The sequence below is a fragment of the Emys orbicularis genome, chromosome 19 (assembly GCF_028017835.1).
Source record: "Emys orbicularis isolate rEmyOrb1 chromosome 19, rEmyOrb1.hap1, whole genome shotgun sequence".
NCBI lineage: Eukaryota > Metazoa > Chordata > Testudines > Emydidae > Emys > Emys orbicularis.
The window spans coordinates 24478828-24495109 of NC_088701.1; the positions used below are offsets into that span (position 1 = coordinate 24478828).

Below are 16282 nucleotides of genomic sequence, written 5' to 3' on the forward strand. Positions count from 1 at the left end.
GCGTGGATTCACCAAGGGCAAGTCATGCCTGACTAACCTAATTGCCTTCTATGATAAGATAACTGGCTCTGTGGATGAGGGGAAAACAGTGGACGGGTTATTCCTTGACTTTAGCAAAGCTTTTGATACGGTCTCCCACAGTATTCTTGCCGGCAAGTTAAAGAAGTATGGGCTAGATGAATGGACTATAAGGTGGACAGAAAGCTGGCTAGATCATCAGGCTCAACGGGTACTGATCAATGGCTCCATGTCTAGCTGGCAGCCGATATCAAGCGGAGTGCCCAAAGGGTCGGTCCTGGGGCCGGTTTTGTTCAATATCTTCATTAATGATCTGGAGGATGGCGTGGATTGCACTCTCAGCAAGTTTGCGATGACACTAAACTGGGAGGAGTGGTAGATACGCTGGAGGGTAGGGATAGGATACAGAGGGACCTAGACAAATTAGAGGATTGGGCCAAAAGAAATCTGATGAGGTTCAACAAGGACAAGTGCAGAGTCCTGCACTTAGGACGGAAGAATCCCATGCACTGCTACAGATTAGGGACCAAGTGGCTAGGCAGCAGTTCTGCAGAAAAGGACCTAGGGGTTACAGCGGATGACAAGCTGGATATGAGTCAACAGTGTGCCCTTGTTGCCAAGAAGGCTAACAGCATTTTGGGATGTATAAGTAGGAACATTGACAGCAGATCAAGGGATGTGGTCATTCCCCTCTAGATGAGGCATTGGTGAGGCCTCATCTGGAATACTGTGTCCTGTTTTGGGCCCTACACTACAAGAAGGATGTGGAAAAATTGGAAAGAGTCCAGCGGAGGGCAAAGAAAATTATTAGAGGGCTGGAGCACATGACTGATGAGGAGAAGCTGAGGGAACTGGGATTATTTAGTTTGCAGAAGAATGAGAGGGGATTTGATAACTGCTTTCAAATACCTGAAAGGAGGTTCCAAAGAGGATGGATCTAGACTGTTCTCAGTGGTACCAGATGAAAACAAGGAGTAATGGTCTCAAGTTGCAGTGCGGGAGGTTTAGGTTGGATATTAGGAAAAACTTTTTCACTAGGAGGATGGCGAAGCACTGGAATGGGTTGCCTAGGTAGGTGGTGGAATCTCCTTCCTTAGGTTTTTAAGGCCCGGCTTGACAAAGTAGAGGACACTATGTTCTCATGCCACAGTGTATCCAATATAATGGTGCTCTAAAAGTAGGCAGTGTTATGACAATACAGCACCCTCCATACAGGCTTGTCCAGAATGTGCTTGAGGTCTGGAATTGCTGCTGCTTAGTGACGATGGGCTCAGTCCTGCAAGGTGGTGAGTGCTCTGGCCCACTTCAGCAAAGCACTTAAACCCCTGCTTAGCTTTCAACTCGTGAGTAGTACCATTAGTGTCAATAGAACGACTCCTGTGTTTAAAGTTAAGCACATAATTAAGTGCTTTGCTCCACCAAGCCACAGCATCCAGGACCTTGAAGGATTGAGCCCAACATTACGTAAGCAAACAAATCAATTTCTATCCCCGTTGCATCCCACTTCAGTTGTGCTTGTAGAATTATGACTAAACAGTGCTCTGTCTCTTTAAGATAGAATTAGGAAGGCAGCCAGCTGGAGAAACCGGACATAACCAGTTCAGCGTGAGCCAGTTGGCCAGGAGAGCGAGAAGGAAATGCTCAGTAAAGTTGGAACACAGCAGCAGGTTTGGCGTTCTGTTTACAGCTGGGATTGAGGATTTTTGCATTCTCCTCTTTGCACTGATGGTGCTGATCCCTCTCCTCCAGCGATGCATCCAGTTCCTCAGCCTGCCTGTGTACCTGCTCTCGTATCTGGGCTTATGGGACCCCCTCTGTAAGAAGATCTTCCCATATTTCATGGCCAAGTGCTCCACTATCTACAACCGCAAACTCTTCCAACAGAAAAAGGACCTGTTCAGCAGCCTGGGGGAGTTTGCAGGCACTTCGAGGGAGCTCAGGCTGCTGGAGATAGGCACAGGCTCAGGGGCCAACTTCCAGTTCTACCCACCTGGATGCCGGGTGACATGCACTGATCCCAACCCCAACTTTGAGAGGTTCCTCCTCAAGAGCATTTCCGACAGCCCACACCTCCATTTTGAACGGTTCTTGGTGGCCTCCGGTGAGGACCTGCGTCCAGTGGCTGACGACTCCATGGATGTGGTGGTTTGCACCTTGGTGCTGTGCTCGGTGCGCAGCATCGAGCAGGTCCTGAGAGAAGTCTTGCGAGTGCTCAGGCAGGTGAGTATGAGTACCATTTGGGGGGTGTGTGTGCTATTTTGGTTATGGGCCAAGCTGTGCTATGCAAAGACTGGTCTAATGGGAGCGTGTGTGGAGCCACCTGCCCCAGAGACGCATCCCTCCCCCGAGTGGCCTAGTGTGCAGGGGTAAACCCCCTTTGGAGACGTGCTGCAGGGACGCAGAGAGGGAGAAGTCCCTGTGTTCTCCTACGAGCAGAGACTGCAAATGTCCACAGGATGGGCTAGTCAATATCCAACCCTTCATCACCTAGAGCATTTATTTGTATGTGTTTGTCTGGAAGCCAGCAGTTTTCTGAACAGAAAGTAGTAAAAGGAAAACAGACAGAACCAGGCCACCTTCATTTCCTTTGCTGTGTCACTTAACACCATTTCAGTATTTATCACACACACTTGTAAGACGACTATCCCTGTGCTGTCTTGACTTACTTTATGTGGCTAACATCCAAATAAAAGCCAATACAACATTCTCCCTTGTTCCTGTAAGGAGACAGACCTGAACAGCTAGTGAGTCGCTTAGCTATGACTGAACCAACTTTAAAAAAAAAAAAATCACAATGATGCTGATAATGAAAACAGGCTCATCTGCTCCACTCCTGTTAGCAGACAATTCAAATTTTGGTTCACATGCACTAGCACAATGCTGCAATGACTGGAGTGCAAACCCTACATAGCAGGGGGATGTTTACATTCAAACAGCTGTTCCCTTAGAATTCTTTTAAGCCACAAAAGCATTAGATGGTTTAGCTTAGTTAAAACATCCACATGCAAGCATGCTACAAATTATTCATAAAGCACCTTATCTGAAGCCCAAACTATCTGACTAGATCCCTTAATGGATTTGGTGTCAAATATTCAGAAGCACCTAAGTGACTTCAGGGCCTAAGTTCCTCTTTTAAAAATGAGACTTAGACACTTAAGTTATTTCAGTGCTTCTGAAAATCTTACCCTTGATTTTTCCTCCCCCCCTCAGCCCCTTTAAACTTAAGAATCAAGCATGAATGTGCCATCTTTCTAGTCCATGGATCTCAAAACACATAGCTAAGAAGTGTGCTCATAAAACTGCCATTGTCTGAATGTGGAAGTGAAACTGCGAGGCTGGAATTCTACCTGGCTGAGCCTTTGCTATTTTTCCTAATTAAGGTGAGAGGGAATTAAAAATAAGTCCTTGCCTTTGTAGTTCTGGCAGTTGAATTCTGTCACCACGCAGAGCAGGAGTGGCAGAACCACAGTACAACCTGACAGCTAGAACAGCTGGCAGCCTTGTTACATGAAACCCACTTGTTAGAGGGAAATTGGATGGCTGTTCTGGTGCCCTCCCCAAGCTCACTGTTCATCCAATAGCCCAGAATTTCCAGCACTCCTGTTCTCTGCACCTTTGTTCAGCAAAAGGCTGGCAATGAGAAGGAATTCTGAAGGAACACCCATACTTCAAACAGAGCTCATGAGTGTGTGATTTCAGGGATTCTCAAGCAGGCTATAGGGACTTCATGGCAACATAGGACACATCTGTTGAGAGTAGAGCAATGAATGGAGGGGTGGGTGGCTGTGCATTTTGGAGGGAGTGGAATCCCAGGCTGAGCAGGAAGAGGTTAGTTTGAATTACCCAGCACTTCTCTTTCACTGCCAGCTTTTCTTCTCCCCAAACTCACTCTCTCTCTTTACTAACAATATTGCCTGTCAAGCACATGCCTACCAGATGCTCTGGACCCTGCAGTGTTACTAACATATTTGTAGATATCCCCTGGACTGCAAAATCGTGCACTATCCTGTGTCCTGTAATATCGATGCCCAACTAAGTTAATGCTGTATATTCACTGATAACTTCATTGCTTATTGCTTTTAGCATCTCATCCTTGGCCCTCATCTACATGAGCAAGTTTGTTCATTATAACTTAAGATGTAAATTTAAACAGATATAGTTATACCAGTATGACACACTTATTCTGGTGTAACAGTGCCTTTTTTGGCTTAACTCATTGGTTTTCTACCTGTGTTCCACAGACCCCTGGGGGTCTACAGACTATGTCTAAAATTTCCAAAGGGGTCCACACCTCCATTCAAAACGTTTTAGGGGTCCACAAATTAAAAAAAGGTTGAAAACCACTGGTTTAGCTTATATCACTTGGGAACAGGTTTAAGCTCAACTGAAAAAAGCTACTAATAAGTGTCCACACCGGAGGGGGCGGGGGTGTTAACCTGTGTAACTGGTAGAAGTTTCCCCATGTAGACAAGGCCTTAGCCTTGGTTGTGACTATAAAGAACATTCCTTAAGGCAATTCAAAACATTTTGTTTTCATTGTGGAGCTAAATTACAAGGTAGGGCAAAAAACATGTACAGCAACTTCCTCACTAAGGGGTGAAAAATTCAAATCAGAATCCGTAACTCTTTCACCAGCTTCCACTAAAACAGCCTTGAATGTTCTCAATAGGTTTGCTCTCAGCACTAGCTCTGCTACTTATCCAGTGTTTTTAATCACTGGAATATGCTGTACTAGATCTGCTCTCCGGCAGTGGATTCAGTGAAGCAGTTGTGCAGCTCACAAGACTGCCAATGAAGTGAATGCCCGATCCTTGTCTAGTGGCACCTGCCTCACCGTGCTATATAAACATCAGTGAATTAACCCTCACCACTTGGAGGGTATGGTAAGTGTTCTGATCATCCCCATTTTACAGATGGAAAAACTGAATACCGGAAAGTTAAGTGATTTGCTCAAGGGCACACAAAGCAGTAGTGGCAGAGCTGCAAACAGAATCCATGAGTCCTGACTCTCAGTCACAAGATCATCCTTCCCCTTCCACATGGAACTCAAACCTTTCTGTAGTCATGTAGCTTCCCCAAATACTATTTTTTAAGTCTTATAGGAGTGAAATAAGACAGAATTAGAACATGGTGGAATGCTGACTGGCCTCCATGGATAATTGATTATGGGTAGCAGTTCCTGAAGACATAATAGTTAGAAGTGAGCCTGAACCAAACATGGCCAGAATGTGGGGAGTTTGATCCAAGAGTTGTGTCTCCAAAGTGGAAGGGAGATGTTGGTGATTTTAAGAGCCCTTGTTTGTTCCTGAAGCATTTTGATTGCTTTGTTTCCTAGGGTGGTTCTTTGTATTTCTTGGAGCATGTGGCTGCAGATCATTCCAGCTGGAGCTACTTTTGGCAACAGATCTACAACCCAACCTGGAGATATTTGGGAGACGGGTGCTGCCTGACCAGAGAGACCTGGAAGGACCTGGAGAAGGCAGGGTTCTCGGAACTGAAGTTGCGGCACATACATGCCCCCCTGTCCTGGAACCCTACTCGTCCCCATATCATTGGATATGCTGTGAAATAACTAACTCCATGCACTGAGAAACAAGGTCATTTCAGCACCGTGGTTCCTTCCAATTCCTAGGGGTATTTACTTCTGGCTAGTAGCCTTATAATGTCAGAGCAATACTTATTTAGCAATTAGCTGCCCAACCAAATTGCCTTGTTGGGTTTATGAGAATAACAGGGAAAACATACTGAGCATCCATTGCTTATCCTAACTATGGTGTCAGGTTTGTCCATATGCCTGTCAGGCTCCTCCCAGTTTTCAGACAAAGCACTGGTCAGCATTTTTCACTGACTGTCCTGCTAGTTTTTGTGGATCACATTCTAAGGCACTGATCATATACAGAGCCTCGTTCATCATATACAGAGCCTCGGTGCCAAAGTCAAGCTTTGTGGATCTCAGTGTTGTTCCTGTGACTTTCTGGGCACCGTGTTGCTTGGGGTTGCAATGCCTAAGTCCCTTTGGGAATCCGGGCTCATCAGTCTAAATCAGATTTGAAACAGCAATCTGCACAACAAAATGCTCCCATTATAGCAGAGTAATTAGCACTAGTTAAGGCCAACAGAGTAGCTTGGGGCCCCCAAGTGGCAGGGAACTCATATCCTACTGAAAGGTAATAGAAGGAAAAACCTAAGCACTAGACATATCCACTCAGACTGCACTGAAAGTACTTTTGATACAATTTCTTTTGTTTTAATTTGTTTGTCTTTTGTAATTGCTACAGAACCACGGTGTTGCTACAGAGACATAGGTTTCTCAATAAAGTTGAAAATACTGTATTTTGATTATACCCTCTGCTTTGTTACCAATAGGGGGAGCAGGTAACTCATTTTTGTAAACACTAACCCTGTACAGTGTTTTTCCCCCCCAGATTAGTGTAAGGCCAAATTCAGATCTGGTGTAAGCAAATGCAACTCCACTGGAGTTCCACCAAGTCTGAATTTGGCCCATTAAGTCTAACCCAGGAGATGAACACTGGAACAAATGGATTTCACTCAGTAATTGATAGAAAGAAAGGCAACTACCGGAACAAGACCATACATTCAAACTTGAATACATTTCTTTAAATTAAACAAATTTGCATCAAAGTTTCAGGTGGGAAAGACAATATCAATATACTATGCACTTTTATAATACTATGCACTTTGCAACCAAGGATCTCAAAGCATTTTACAAATCTTGACCCCACAGACTTCATAGTACTTCTCATTAAGGAGTTAGCAAGATTAATGTTATCCATAGTTCAGAGATGAGAAGTTGAGGCACAGACAGATGAAGTGACTCAGCCAAGTTCACACAGGATGACAGTGGCAGGGGTGAGAATAGTACCCCATGAGTCTTGTCTTCCAGTCCCATGATCTAATCACTAGACCTCTTCTACCAGATCAGAAGCCAGGGCAGACTTCCCTTTACACATGCACTCTGATGAAACAGGCTATGAACTGCACTCTGGACAATGCAGCTTTTGAAGGCAAGTTCTCATTCCAATACTTATTCATCATCTTCTTAATCATGTACAGGGCTCACCAAAAACAGCAATCAAGGCCCAAGGAAGAGAGAAAAAATCCCACCCCTAAACATCTTCCTTTCTGCAGATCACACCTTCCCTGGCTGCAGTTACATAATTCAGCAAATATCAGATGCGAAACTGGCAAATACACAAAGCCAAACACAACCTGTTTCAGGAATGGTTTACATGCATCACCTGTATATACAGAGATGAGAGCCTCTCAGGTGTCCATCTTGCACTTGGGCTCACCGTCCACCACACATAGCTGCAAACTGCTATCACCAACATTATGACTTACTTTGGTACAGGAGTCCTAGGCTAATTCTTGGTTACACTTGGTTCCATAGCAACAACACCGTCCATGCTTCCCATGTCTCTGTTGGAAAACAGCCTAGTACCTGACAATGAACATCAAGCATATTAACCTACAGCTTCCATTCCATCTCCCGAGCTCTTTCAAACATTCATTGCCAAACAGTTGCTCTAGCAACACCTCCTTCTTCAAGTAGGCATAGGACTAGACAGAGCTAGTTGATGAGTACACTTAGACATAAAGTAACCCATCAGTTCATCCCCAAATAATATGGGCCAGATTTTTAAGACCTTTCAGGAAGCTGAGCCCTTTTGAAAACTGGACATAAATGTCACAATGGGAATTGTTGGTGCTCAGATATTTGGGGGGAAGGGGGGAAATCTGGCCTCAAATATCGACTTGAGCATTTGAAAATCTAATCCTGATGAAGTTTGAAAAATCTGGCCCATTAGCAAGTGTTTTTAACTAGTTTAAGGCTTCTGTTTCAAGTGATATCACGCTGATAACCAAATGCAGGACACCATGTACTGGTAAATATCATTCACTTAAAAGTTAGGTTCATTCCCTCTGGGGCACCTGGCATTGGCCACTGTCGGTAGACAGGATACTGGGCTGGATGGACTTTTGGTCTGACCCAGTATGGCCGTTCTTATGTATACTGAAACTTACAGTTCATGAAAAAGAGCAAAACCTCCACTTTCAGCCTAGATGCAGAGTAGAATAATGTGTACTTTACTGTGTACAAACAAACAAAAAAAGGTACTTTCTTAGGGTATGTCTACATTTGTAGAGTTTTTGCACTGTAAGTTTCACCAGTGATAGGGAACCAGTGAAAGTAAAGCGCTGGTTTGTGTACTCACTCAATTCCTCAGGCGTCAGAGAGTGTTTACACTAGCAGCACTTCCATAGGGCAGCTATCCCACAGTGCAGCTCTCTCCATAGGTCTTGTGGGTGAGCGGAAGGCATGCTGGGTCCCTGCTCAGTGCCCCATGCTGCCCTGCTTCATGTCCCAGCAGCCCTAATACTTCCTTGTTTCTTTTGTGGCATTTTTTTTTTTTTTTAAACCCTGCTGTCTAGCTGCTTTCCCTGCCATATCTACAAGCAAAGGGAAAGGGGGTTTACCTTGTGTCAGAGCAGCGGAGATGCTGGCCAGAGCAGTCACTTTTGGAACTGTGGGATATCCTTCAGAGGCCAAAAGGAGTTTACGCTGGTAGAACGTGTCTTCACTTTCACAACAGCGCAAAAAGAACAGCAGTAAGAGCAATATGCCTCTTGTGAAGGTGGTTTTCACTGCAAAAAGTCATTAACAAGTGTAGACGCTCCAGCGGTTTTAGTGCAAAAAAGGGACTTTAAATGGTGAGTGTAGACATAGCCTTTCTCAAAAGATCTGCTCTATGCCCACAGTCAGAGTTACTGACTTTTGTGACAACCCCCCCACATTTTTAGTCCCACAGAACCAGTACAACTAAAGCAACAGATTCTATTCCATCTTGTGTATCAACAGAATCGCCAATCAGTTACACCTGTGCAAGCTCATTGGCGACTCATGCATTGCACAGCTGCTGCTGAATGCATGATTGTAAAACACCAGGTTGCAGAGGTGTAATTGAAGGCTTTGTGTGACAGTCCAGCCTTTATTAGTAACAATGAGGCACAAAGTGCCATTTTCTATTGATTTATCTTTTAGAGCAGACCAACAGGTAAAGGAAAACTAAGCTCAAATTTAAAAGTCTATGTGAAAGCATGCGTTACTTGCTCTGTAAAAGCCATCCTGAATTGACACACAGCCCTTCCTCCCAGCAGAGCAGCTGCTTCCATTTAAAGGGAAGGGCACTGAAAATGGAATCACAAAATCTAGTTCACAGCTATATTGCTACATACACCACAAAAACAAAATTCTTCCCTTTTTCCTCTTGTTCTCACTTGCTGGTTACACCAGTCCCCCTCATAGAGGTGAGCGTGATGGAACTGACTTGTTGCAAAATCAGGCAGCTACATATACAATTTACTGAAAATATATTTTTCTTTGGCAAATGATCTCTCCCAGGAGACCTAATCAGATTTAATTGGCCATGCTGGATGCTGTGGTATCACTGCTAGAGGGAAAGCCCTGCCACTGCTTCCCCACCCTCTGGACAGGCAGAAAGATCCCCACTTACAGCATGGCCTACCTCAATCTACTTAAGAGACTTGACAACTAAAGTGTTGTGAAATCAGGGCAATGATCTGATTTTCTACCTGCCAGACACCAAAAGTTGGCTTCTTGCAGCCTGTATGTTAATAATTTGATGTTCTCATGGAAGTGAAAAGACTTTGCTTACATTACGTAGCAAGTCTTCATACTGAAGGATTCTGTAAAACCCGTATTAACAAAATCCACAGTATCTTAAAACAGTCTAAAGTGTTTCCTGGATCATATGATTAGACCTTCTACAAAAAACAACCAACAAACCCTCTGTGTATGGGAATGTAAGTTATCCTGAATTCTCATTTATTTGTCTGTGCAGCTCCAGGCTGTATCTTGTTTCATTGTAGTCTAAAGTCAAGGAAGAGTAAGAAAGGTTATGATTGTTACATAAGATAAACAGGAACTTGTTTTAGTCCAGAGTGTGTATTTAAACAGTACCGAGCTTCAATAAATAATATTCAGGCTGCTGGCATGTGACATAAATATTAGATTTTGGCTCACACTGAGGGAAACTGATCCAAGTGCTGCTTAAATAAATGTCTGCATATACATGCCAAAATTGGTCTCTGCTCATGAGTTGTTTTAAAAGAGGAAAATGCTGAGACAGTGTGACCCAGCAGAAAGCACTAAGAGCCAGGACTCCTGAATTCTTTGAGCTTTGCACTGATTCACTGCAAGACCTTAAGCCCAGTCACTTCACCTCACTGTACCATCATTGGTCCATCTATATACCTCACTCCTGAGCACTGAGAGAATGAGCTAGTTAATAAAAATGAGGAGTCCTTGTGGCACCTTAGAGACTAACAAATTTACTTGGGCATAAGCTTTCGTGGGCTATAAAGTGCTTTGAAAAAAATTCAACCTACTAAAAATAACACCCGTTTCCATGCAGGGAAAGGTCATGCTTGATTTTGGGGGCAGCAGCAATATCTTCTGTAGTTTAAGGGGTTGGGATAGCATCTCCTGCAGAACAAAAATGGAGCCAAGAAATTTGCATTAGGGCATTATCACAACAGCTGCCTCAAGCTGGATTCCATTGATGTGGGATAAGTACATTTTGGCACAGCTCCATGACTACAGCTTATAAGAAATGCAAAAGAGAAACAGAACTCCCCCAACATCCAATGTGACTATTTCTTCCACACCACTGTTAGCTCGGTCAGGTCCAAACTCTCCTCTCTGTTGATAGCAATGCTTCTAATTATGCTCCTACAGCAGTTCCTTGCCCTGCTTGCATATCTGCTTTTGTTCCTGAGACTCTGAGACCTCATCTGTAGCAAGAAGATATTTTTCCCACCTGTCATGGGAAGATTCACCATCATTTACAACAGACAGACATCTGATCAGAAACAGGAGCTCTGGAGTAGCCTGCAGGAGTTCACAAACACCTCAGAGGAGCTGGTGCTGATGGATATTAGTTGTGGCACTGGAGCCAACTTCCAGTTCTATCTGTTGGGATGCCGAGTGATCTGCACAGACCGCAACTTTGAGAAGTTTCTTTTCAAGAAAATTGCTGAGAATCAGTACCTCCACAGCGAGAATGTTGTGGTAGCCCAAGTTCTCTGCTGAATCCTGGTGCAGTGCTTGATGAAAAGTACACCTCTACCTCGATATAATTCTGTCCTCGGGAGCCAAAAAATCTTACCGTGTTATAGGTGAAACTGCGTTCTAATGAACTTGCTTTGATCCGCCGGAGTGCGCAGCCCTGCCCCCTCCGGAGCACTGCTTTACCGTGTTATATCAGAGTTCGTGTTATATCGGGTCGCGTTATATCGGGGTAGCGGTGTATAGAGAAGGGGTGGAATCCACAAAGGAATGTAGGTGCCTAAATTAGGCACCTAAGTCCCAGTTTTGGCTCCACTGTGATCCACAAAACTCTTGCCAAACCCTGTGAAGGCCTGGCTTAACATGAGTAATTAAACACGGGGGAGGCCTCATTTCTTGGAAGACAGGATTAGGAAGGTAACTAGATCAGCAGGCTGAAAACAGAACAATCGTGCTAAGATAAGTAAATAGGTCACTCAGCTAAAAGACAGAATGTCTGAGCTAGCTTAAAATAAGAGGGGGAATACCCAGAGAATCATTTACTAAAAACAAGCTAACAATGGATAAGAGAAGACTGGAACACAAGATGCAGTGAAGAGTAAGTTGGGCATGGACAGAACATGCTGTAGAAGAGGGATTGGTTCCTACAAAATGACCAAGTCAACCCCCAAAATGTGATGCACTGTATTGTGTAAATGTATATAAAGGAAGAGGTTTGCTGTGTAACTTTGAATGTGTGGTACGCCCTATACCCGCCTCCTACGTTTGAGCCTGATCAACTCCACATAGCTTTGCTGTATGCCAAATAAAAGCACCTGAGTGTTGAGACTGGAGTCAAACAGAGTTCTCTGGGAACCAAGTGGAAATAGGTCTCAGGGAAACCTCAACACACTGTAGGTGCTTAAGCTCACTCAGCACCTAAGTTTTCAGAGTAAAAGTTCCCAAGCCACCTAAATTTCTGCTTCACTCTAAGCATCAGGACATTATTTCCTGCCTAACCCCCAGAGTGATTCACAGACTAGGGAAAAACAGGAATTCAGCCATTTAAATGGCGTTCAGGGCTCGAACTGGTAGGCATGCTCAGAAACCACCTACCAGATCAGGTCCCATTCAGAAGGAGCCAGCCACCTTATGAATTTTAAATGAATGGTTAGCACAATTGCATGGGAGTGATGTGGGAGAACCATGTTTAATTCCCCCTCTATGCCAAAAATAGAGAAAGGATTTGAATAGGGGTCTCCCACCTCTCAGGAGAGTTCTCTAACCAATGAGCTATGGCATCTTCTGACATAGGGTTCCCTCAGTCTCTCCTGTTGAAGCTGTTCCCCTGTGGCTAAATAATAAAGAGTAGTTGGAGCATGGGACTGGACCCAGGGTCTCCCACCTTCTAGACAAACCCTTAGCCACAACATTGAAAATGAGACAGGGTTGCTTTAAGAGAGAGGGCGGAAACTGTTATCTGAAACTTGCTAAACATTAAGCTTTAGGGACTTCCAGCACGTTGCATCACTCAAGTTCCACACTGCAGGATCCAGCCTATATCAGTTCATCATATAACCAACCAGCTTCCAGACTGCGTCAGTTGTTCCTAACAGAGCAGTTAGTCTTTTTTGCTCAAGTTTCAGCCAGGACCTTTACACTGGATTTTGAAATCGGCTGGAGAAGCTGCCTACTAGATCAGTACAAAGAGCAGAAAATAATCCCAAGAGTGAACAGAGCTGCTTCATAGACTCACTCTGCATTCTGCCTAAACTTCAAGGGATCTTATTTTTAAATAAGCAGGCTCTTCTCAGGGCAAGTCCTACTGAGAAGTGGGAATGGCAAAGGCAGTGGTCCTGTTTCTCCGTGTTTGCGTGCAGCTGCTTGCCCTGCCAATATACCTGCTATCATTCCTAGGCATATGGGACCCATTCTGTAAGAAGATATTCTTTCCCTTCTTCATGGAGAAGTTAACTGCAAGTTACAACTGGAGGGTGTCAGGGCACAAACAAGAGCTGTTCTGCAACCTGCAGGAGTTTGCAGGCCCCTCGGGGGAACTGACTTTGCTGGAGATTGGGACTGGCACTGGCGCCAACTTCCAATTCTACCCACCTGGCTGCAAAATTACCTGCACTGACATAACCCTCAACTTCCAGCACGGTCTCTCCAAGAGCATGGCACAGAATCAGCACCTCCAGTTTCAGCCCTTCCTGGTGATCCCAGGGGAGGACTTGAACCAAGTGGCTGACAGCTCTATGGATGCAGTGGTTTGCACCTTGGTCCTGTGCTCAGTGCAAAGCATAGAGGGTGTCTTGAAAGAAGTTTTGAGAGTACTCAGAGCCGTGAGTATTTAAGAAAAGATATTTCCTGTATTATTATTACCTATTCTACAGCCACTGGACCAGATTCACCAGTGACCTTCAGCTTTTTGCCACTCTGGAGATGCAAAGCTGCCACAAACATCGTTTATTTGGCCAATTAAATTGGACTTATATCCACTTTGCATACCAAAGAGGTGCAAAGCAGTAGGAGCATACTGGTCCCTTTGCCCCATTATTCTTAGGCCAACTGTGTTTTGTGCATTCAACTCCCAATAACTTCAGTGGAAATTGGGACACATGCAATTTAAGGCAGAATTTTAATTTTTTTCCCTACAAGGGATTTTTCTTTTAGAAAAAAGCAATTTCTCAGTCTAGCATGGTGAAACATCTTGTCGGTTAACACAGGGCCCCACCCCAAAAAAGTATTTAAATTTTACATGGGAGATATCAAAAGATTGGTCATTTCTATCTACACCAGATATGGATAAAATATTAAGTCAGTGAAGTTTAAAGTTTTAGGATGTTATAGGTGAAATATTAGAGCTTTCCTAGACAGCATGGTCCAATGGACAGGAGATCTCAGTTCTGCTAGTCAGGAAATCTAGGTTCTACTCCTGCTCTGCCACTGACTCGCTGTGTTATCTTGGACAAATCACTTAACATCTAAAAAGAAGTGCTGATCTCATCCTTGAGGTTGAAATAACCATTCCTTTAACTCCATTCCCCTTATTTGCTCATAACTTTCTGTAAAGAATTCCATCTGGGTTAAAACTTCCTGATCCTGATTTTCAACTGCTCCATTCCTGTGCAGGAATTTCAACCTTAATGGTGGGATTTTTAAAAGAGACCTAAGTATTCCCAAATCCCAATTCATTTTAATGGGAATTAAGCATCTCTCTCTCTCTCTCAGGCTCCTTTGAAAACCACATCCTAGTAGTTTTACTCTGAACAAAAACACAAAGTTCTGATTACTGTGAAAGATAAATAGAGTTAAAGAAACCAGGTACCAGCAAGCACATCTTTTGTCTTTTTAGAACTTATTGATATGGATTTTAAACACCTCTGCAAAAATATGTAATTTTCTGTTTATTTTAAAATGTACAGGATTAAAAGAGCAACTTGGGGGAAGGGGGGGAGTATTTTGATACTGACTGAAATGTATGCAAAGAAAGCCTCAGTTCCAAGTGTATAAATTGCTGAGGGAGAAAAGGCAGAACAGAAACTGAGTTTTAAGAGCACAAAGAAAAGTTATGCAAACTGCATATCAGTTCCTTCATGTTTAAAATATTTCTAAATTGTTTTGTTTCCCCAGGGTGGGGCATTTTATTTCTTAGAGCATGTAGCTGCAGATCCTACAAGCTGGAGCTATTTTTGGCAGCAAGTCTACTATCCAACTTGGAAACTTGTGTTTGATGGATGCTACCTCACAAGAGAGATCTGGAAAAACCTTGAACAGGCCACGTTTTCAGAAATAAAGTTACGGCACATACAAGTCCCATTATACTGGACTCCAGTTCAGTCTCATATCATCGGATATGCTATAAAATAATTCTCACTGTGCTGCGACGTATGCACTTTTTAATGTTTGCTTCTGTACAAATCATCTACAGTAACTCCTCACTTAACGTTGTGTTGTTCGTTGCTGATCAATTAGAGAACATGCTCATTTAAAGTTGCACAATGCTCCCTTATAACATTGTTTGGCAGCCACCTGCTTTGTTCACTGCTTGCAGAAAGAGCAGCCTGTTGGAGCTACCTGTTGGGGGCTTGAAACCAGGGTAGACCGGCAGCCCCCCCATCAGCTCCCCTAAGTACCCTGTGCAGCAGCCGCCCAGCAGGCTATCAATTGCCAGGTAGTTCAGCTGTCTCTCCCCCCACTGCCCTGTGCTGCTCCTCCCCCTCTGCCTTGGAGCTCCTCCCAAGAGCCTCCTGCTTGCTGTGCAGGGGTGGGGGGGAGAAGAAGAGGGGTACTAATGTCAGGGTGTCCCCCTCTCCGGTACCCTATCTCCACAGAGCACGGGGGGGGGGAGGACACACCACAGGACTCTGGATGGAGGGAGCTTGCTGGCAGCAGTAGCTGCTGTCTCAACTTGCTGATCTACTTAAAAAGACAGTGTATTTAGAGTGGGGTCAGCATACTTAAAGGGGCAATGCAAGTCTCTCTCTCTCTCTGCCATGCTGTGTCTCCTCCCTCCATTCGTGCTGCCTTGTAGAGTGTCAGGCTACATTAACAACTTGTTAACCCTTGAGGGCTCAGCCAAGTGCTAGTTCATCATTTAGCAGTAAGGCATTCCCTGGGAAATAGCCCACCTTCTGACTCCATCACCTCAACCAAGCTTCACAATCATCATTGCTGGGTACAGTATTAAATTGTTTAAAACTTATACTGTGTATATATATAAAATATAGTCTTTTGTCTGGCGAAAAAAATTTCCCTGGAACCTAACCCTCCTCCCCTGATTTACATTAATTCTTATGTGAAAATTGGAGTCGCTTAGCATCGTTTCACTTGAAGTAGCATTTTTCAGGAACATAACTACAACGTTAAGCGAGGAGTTACTGTAGTTAATTTACTCACATGTAATTAATGGTCACTCTTAAGCAAAGAGCAAGACATACATTAATCCTGAGATCTCAGTACAAGTAATACTAACATGACTATACTTCTGTCACGTTAAATTTCTGATTCAGAAGTCAGTCCCATGAGGAACAAACCCAGTATCTAGACGTCTTTAGACATAAACATTCTATGGGTAGGAGGTTGTGTGCAGGTAAATTACTATAATTTGGGACATATTAAGTTCCAGTTTGAATGGAAGTACAACAGAATTCTGCCTGGGCCACGTGTTTCATA

General features: G+C 43.9%; 2 protein-coding genes across 3 annotated transcripts; both read left to right on the forward strand.

Moving 5' to 3' along the window:
• Positions 1–1654: 1654 nt before the first annotated feature.
• On the forward strand, positions 1655–5590 carry LOC135891879 (thiol S-methyltransferase TMT1A-like). Its single transcript, XM_065419560.1, has 2 exons — positions 1655–2238; positions 5354–5590. Exons 1-2 carry the CDS (start codon positions 1744–1746, stop codon positions 5588–5590), a joined length of 732 nt encoding a protein of 243 aa, XP_065275632.1. The 5' UTR covers positions 1655–1743.
• Positions 5591–10990: 5400 nt separating this feature from the next.
• On the forward strand, positions 10991–14977 carry LOC135891898 (thiol S-methyltransferase TMT1A-like). 2 transcript variants are annotated; one of them, XM_065419586.1, is made up of 3 exons: positions 10991–11000; positions 12959–13449; positions 14741–14977. In XM_065419586.1, exons 1-3 carry the CDS (start codon positions 10991–10993, stop codon positions 14975–14977), a joined length of 738 nt encoding a protein of 245 aa, XP_065275658.1. The 2 variants fall into 2 exon arrangements, with proteins under 2 accessions (XP_065275658.1, XP_065275657.1); XM_065419585.1 differs by lacking the exon at positions 10991–11000 and having other exon boundaries at positions 12946–13449.
• Positions 14978–16282: the final 1305 nt, after the last annotated feature.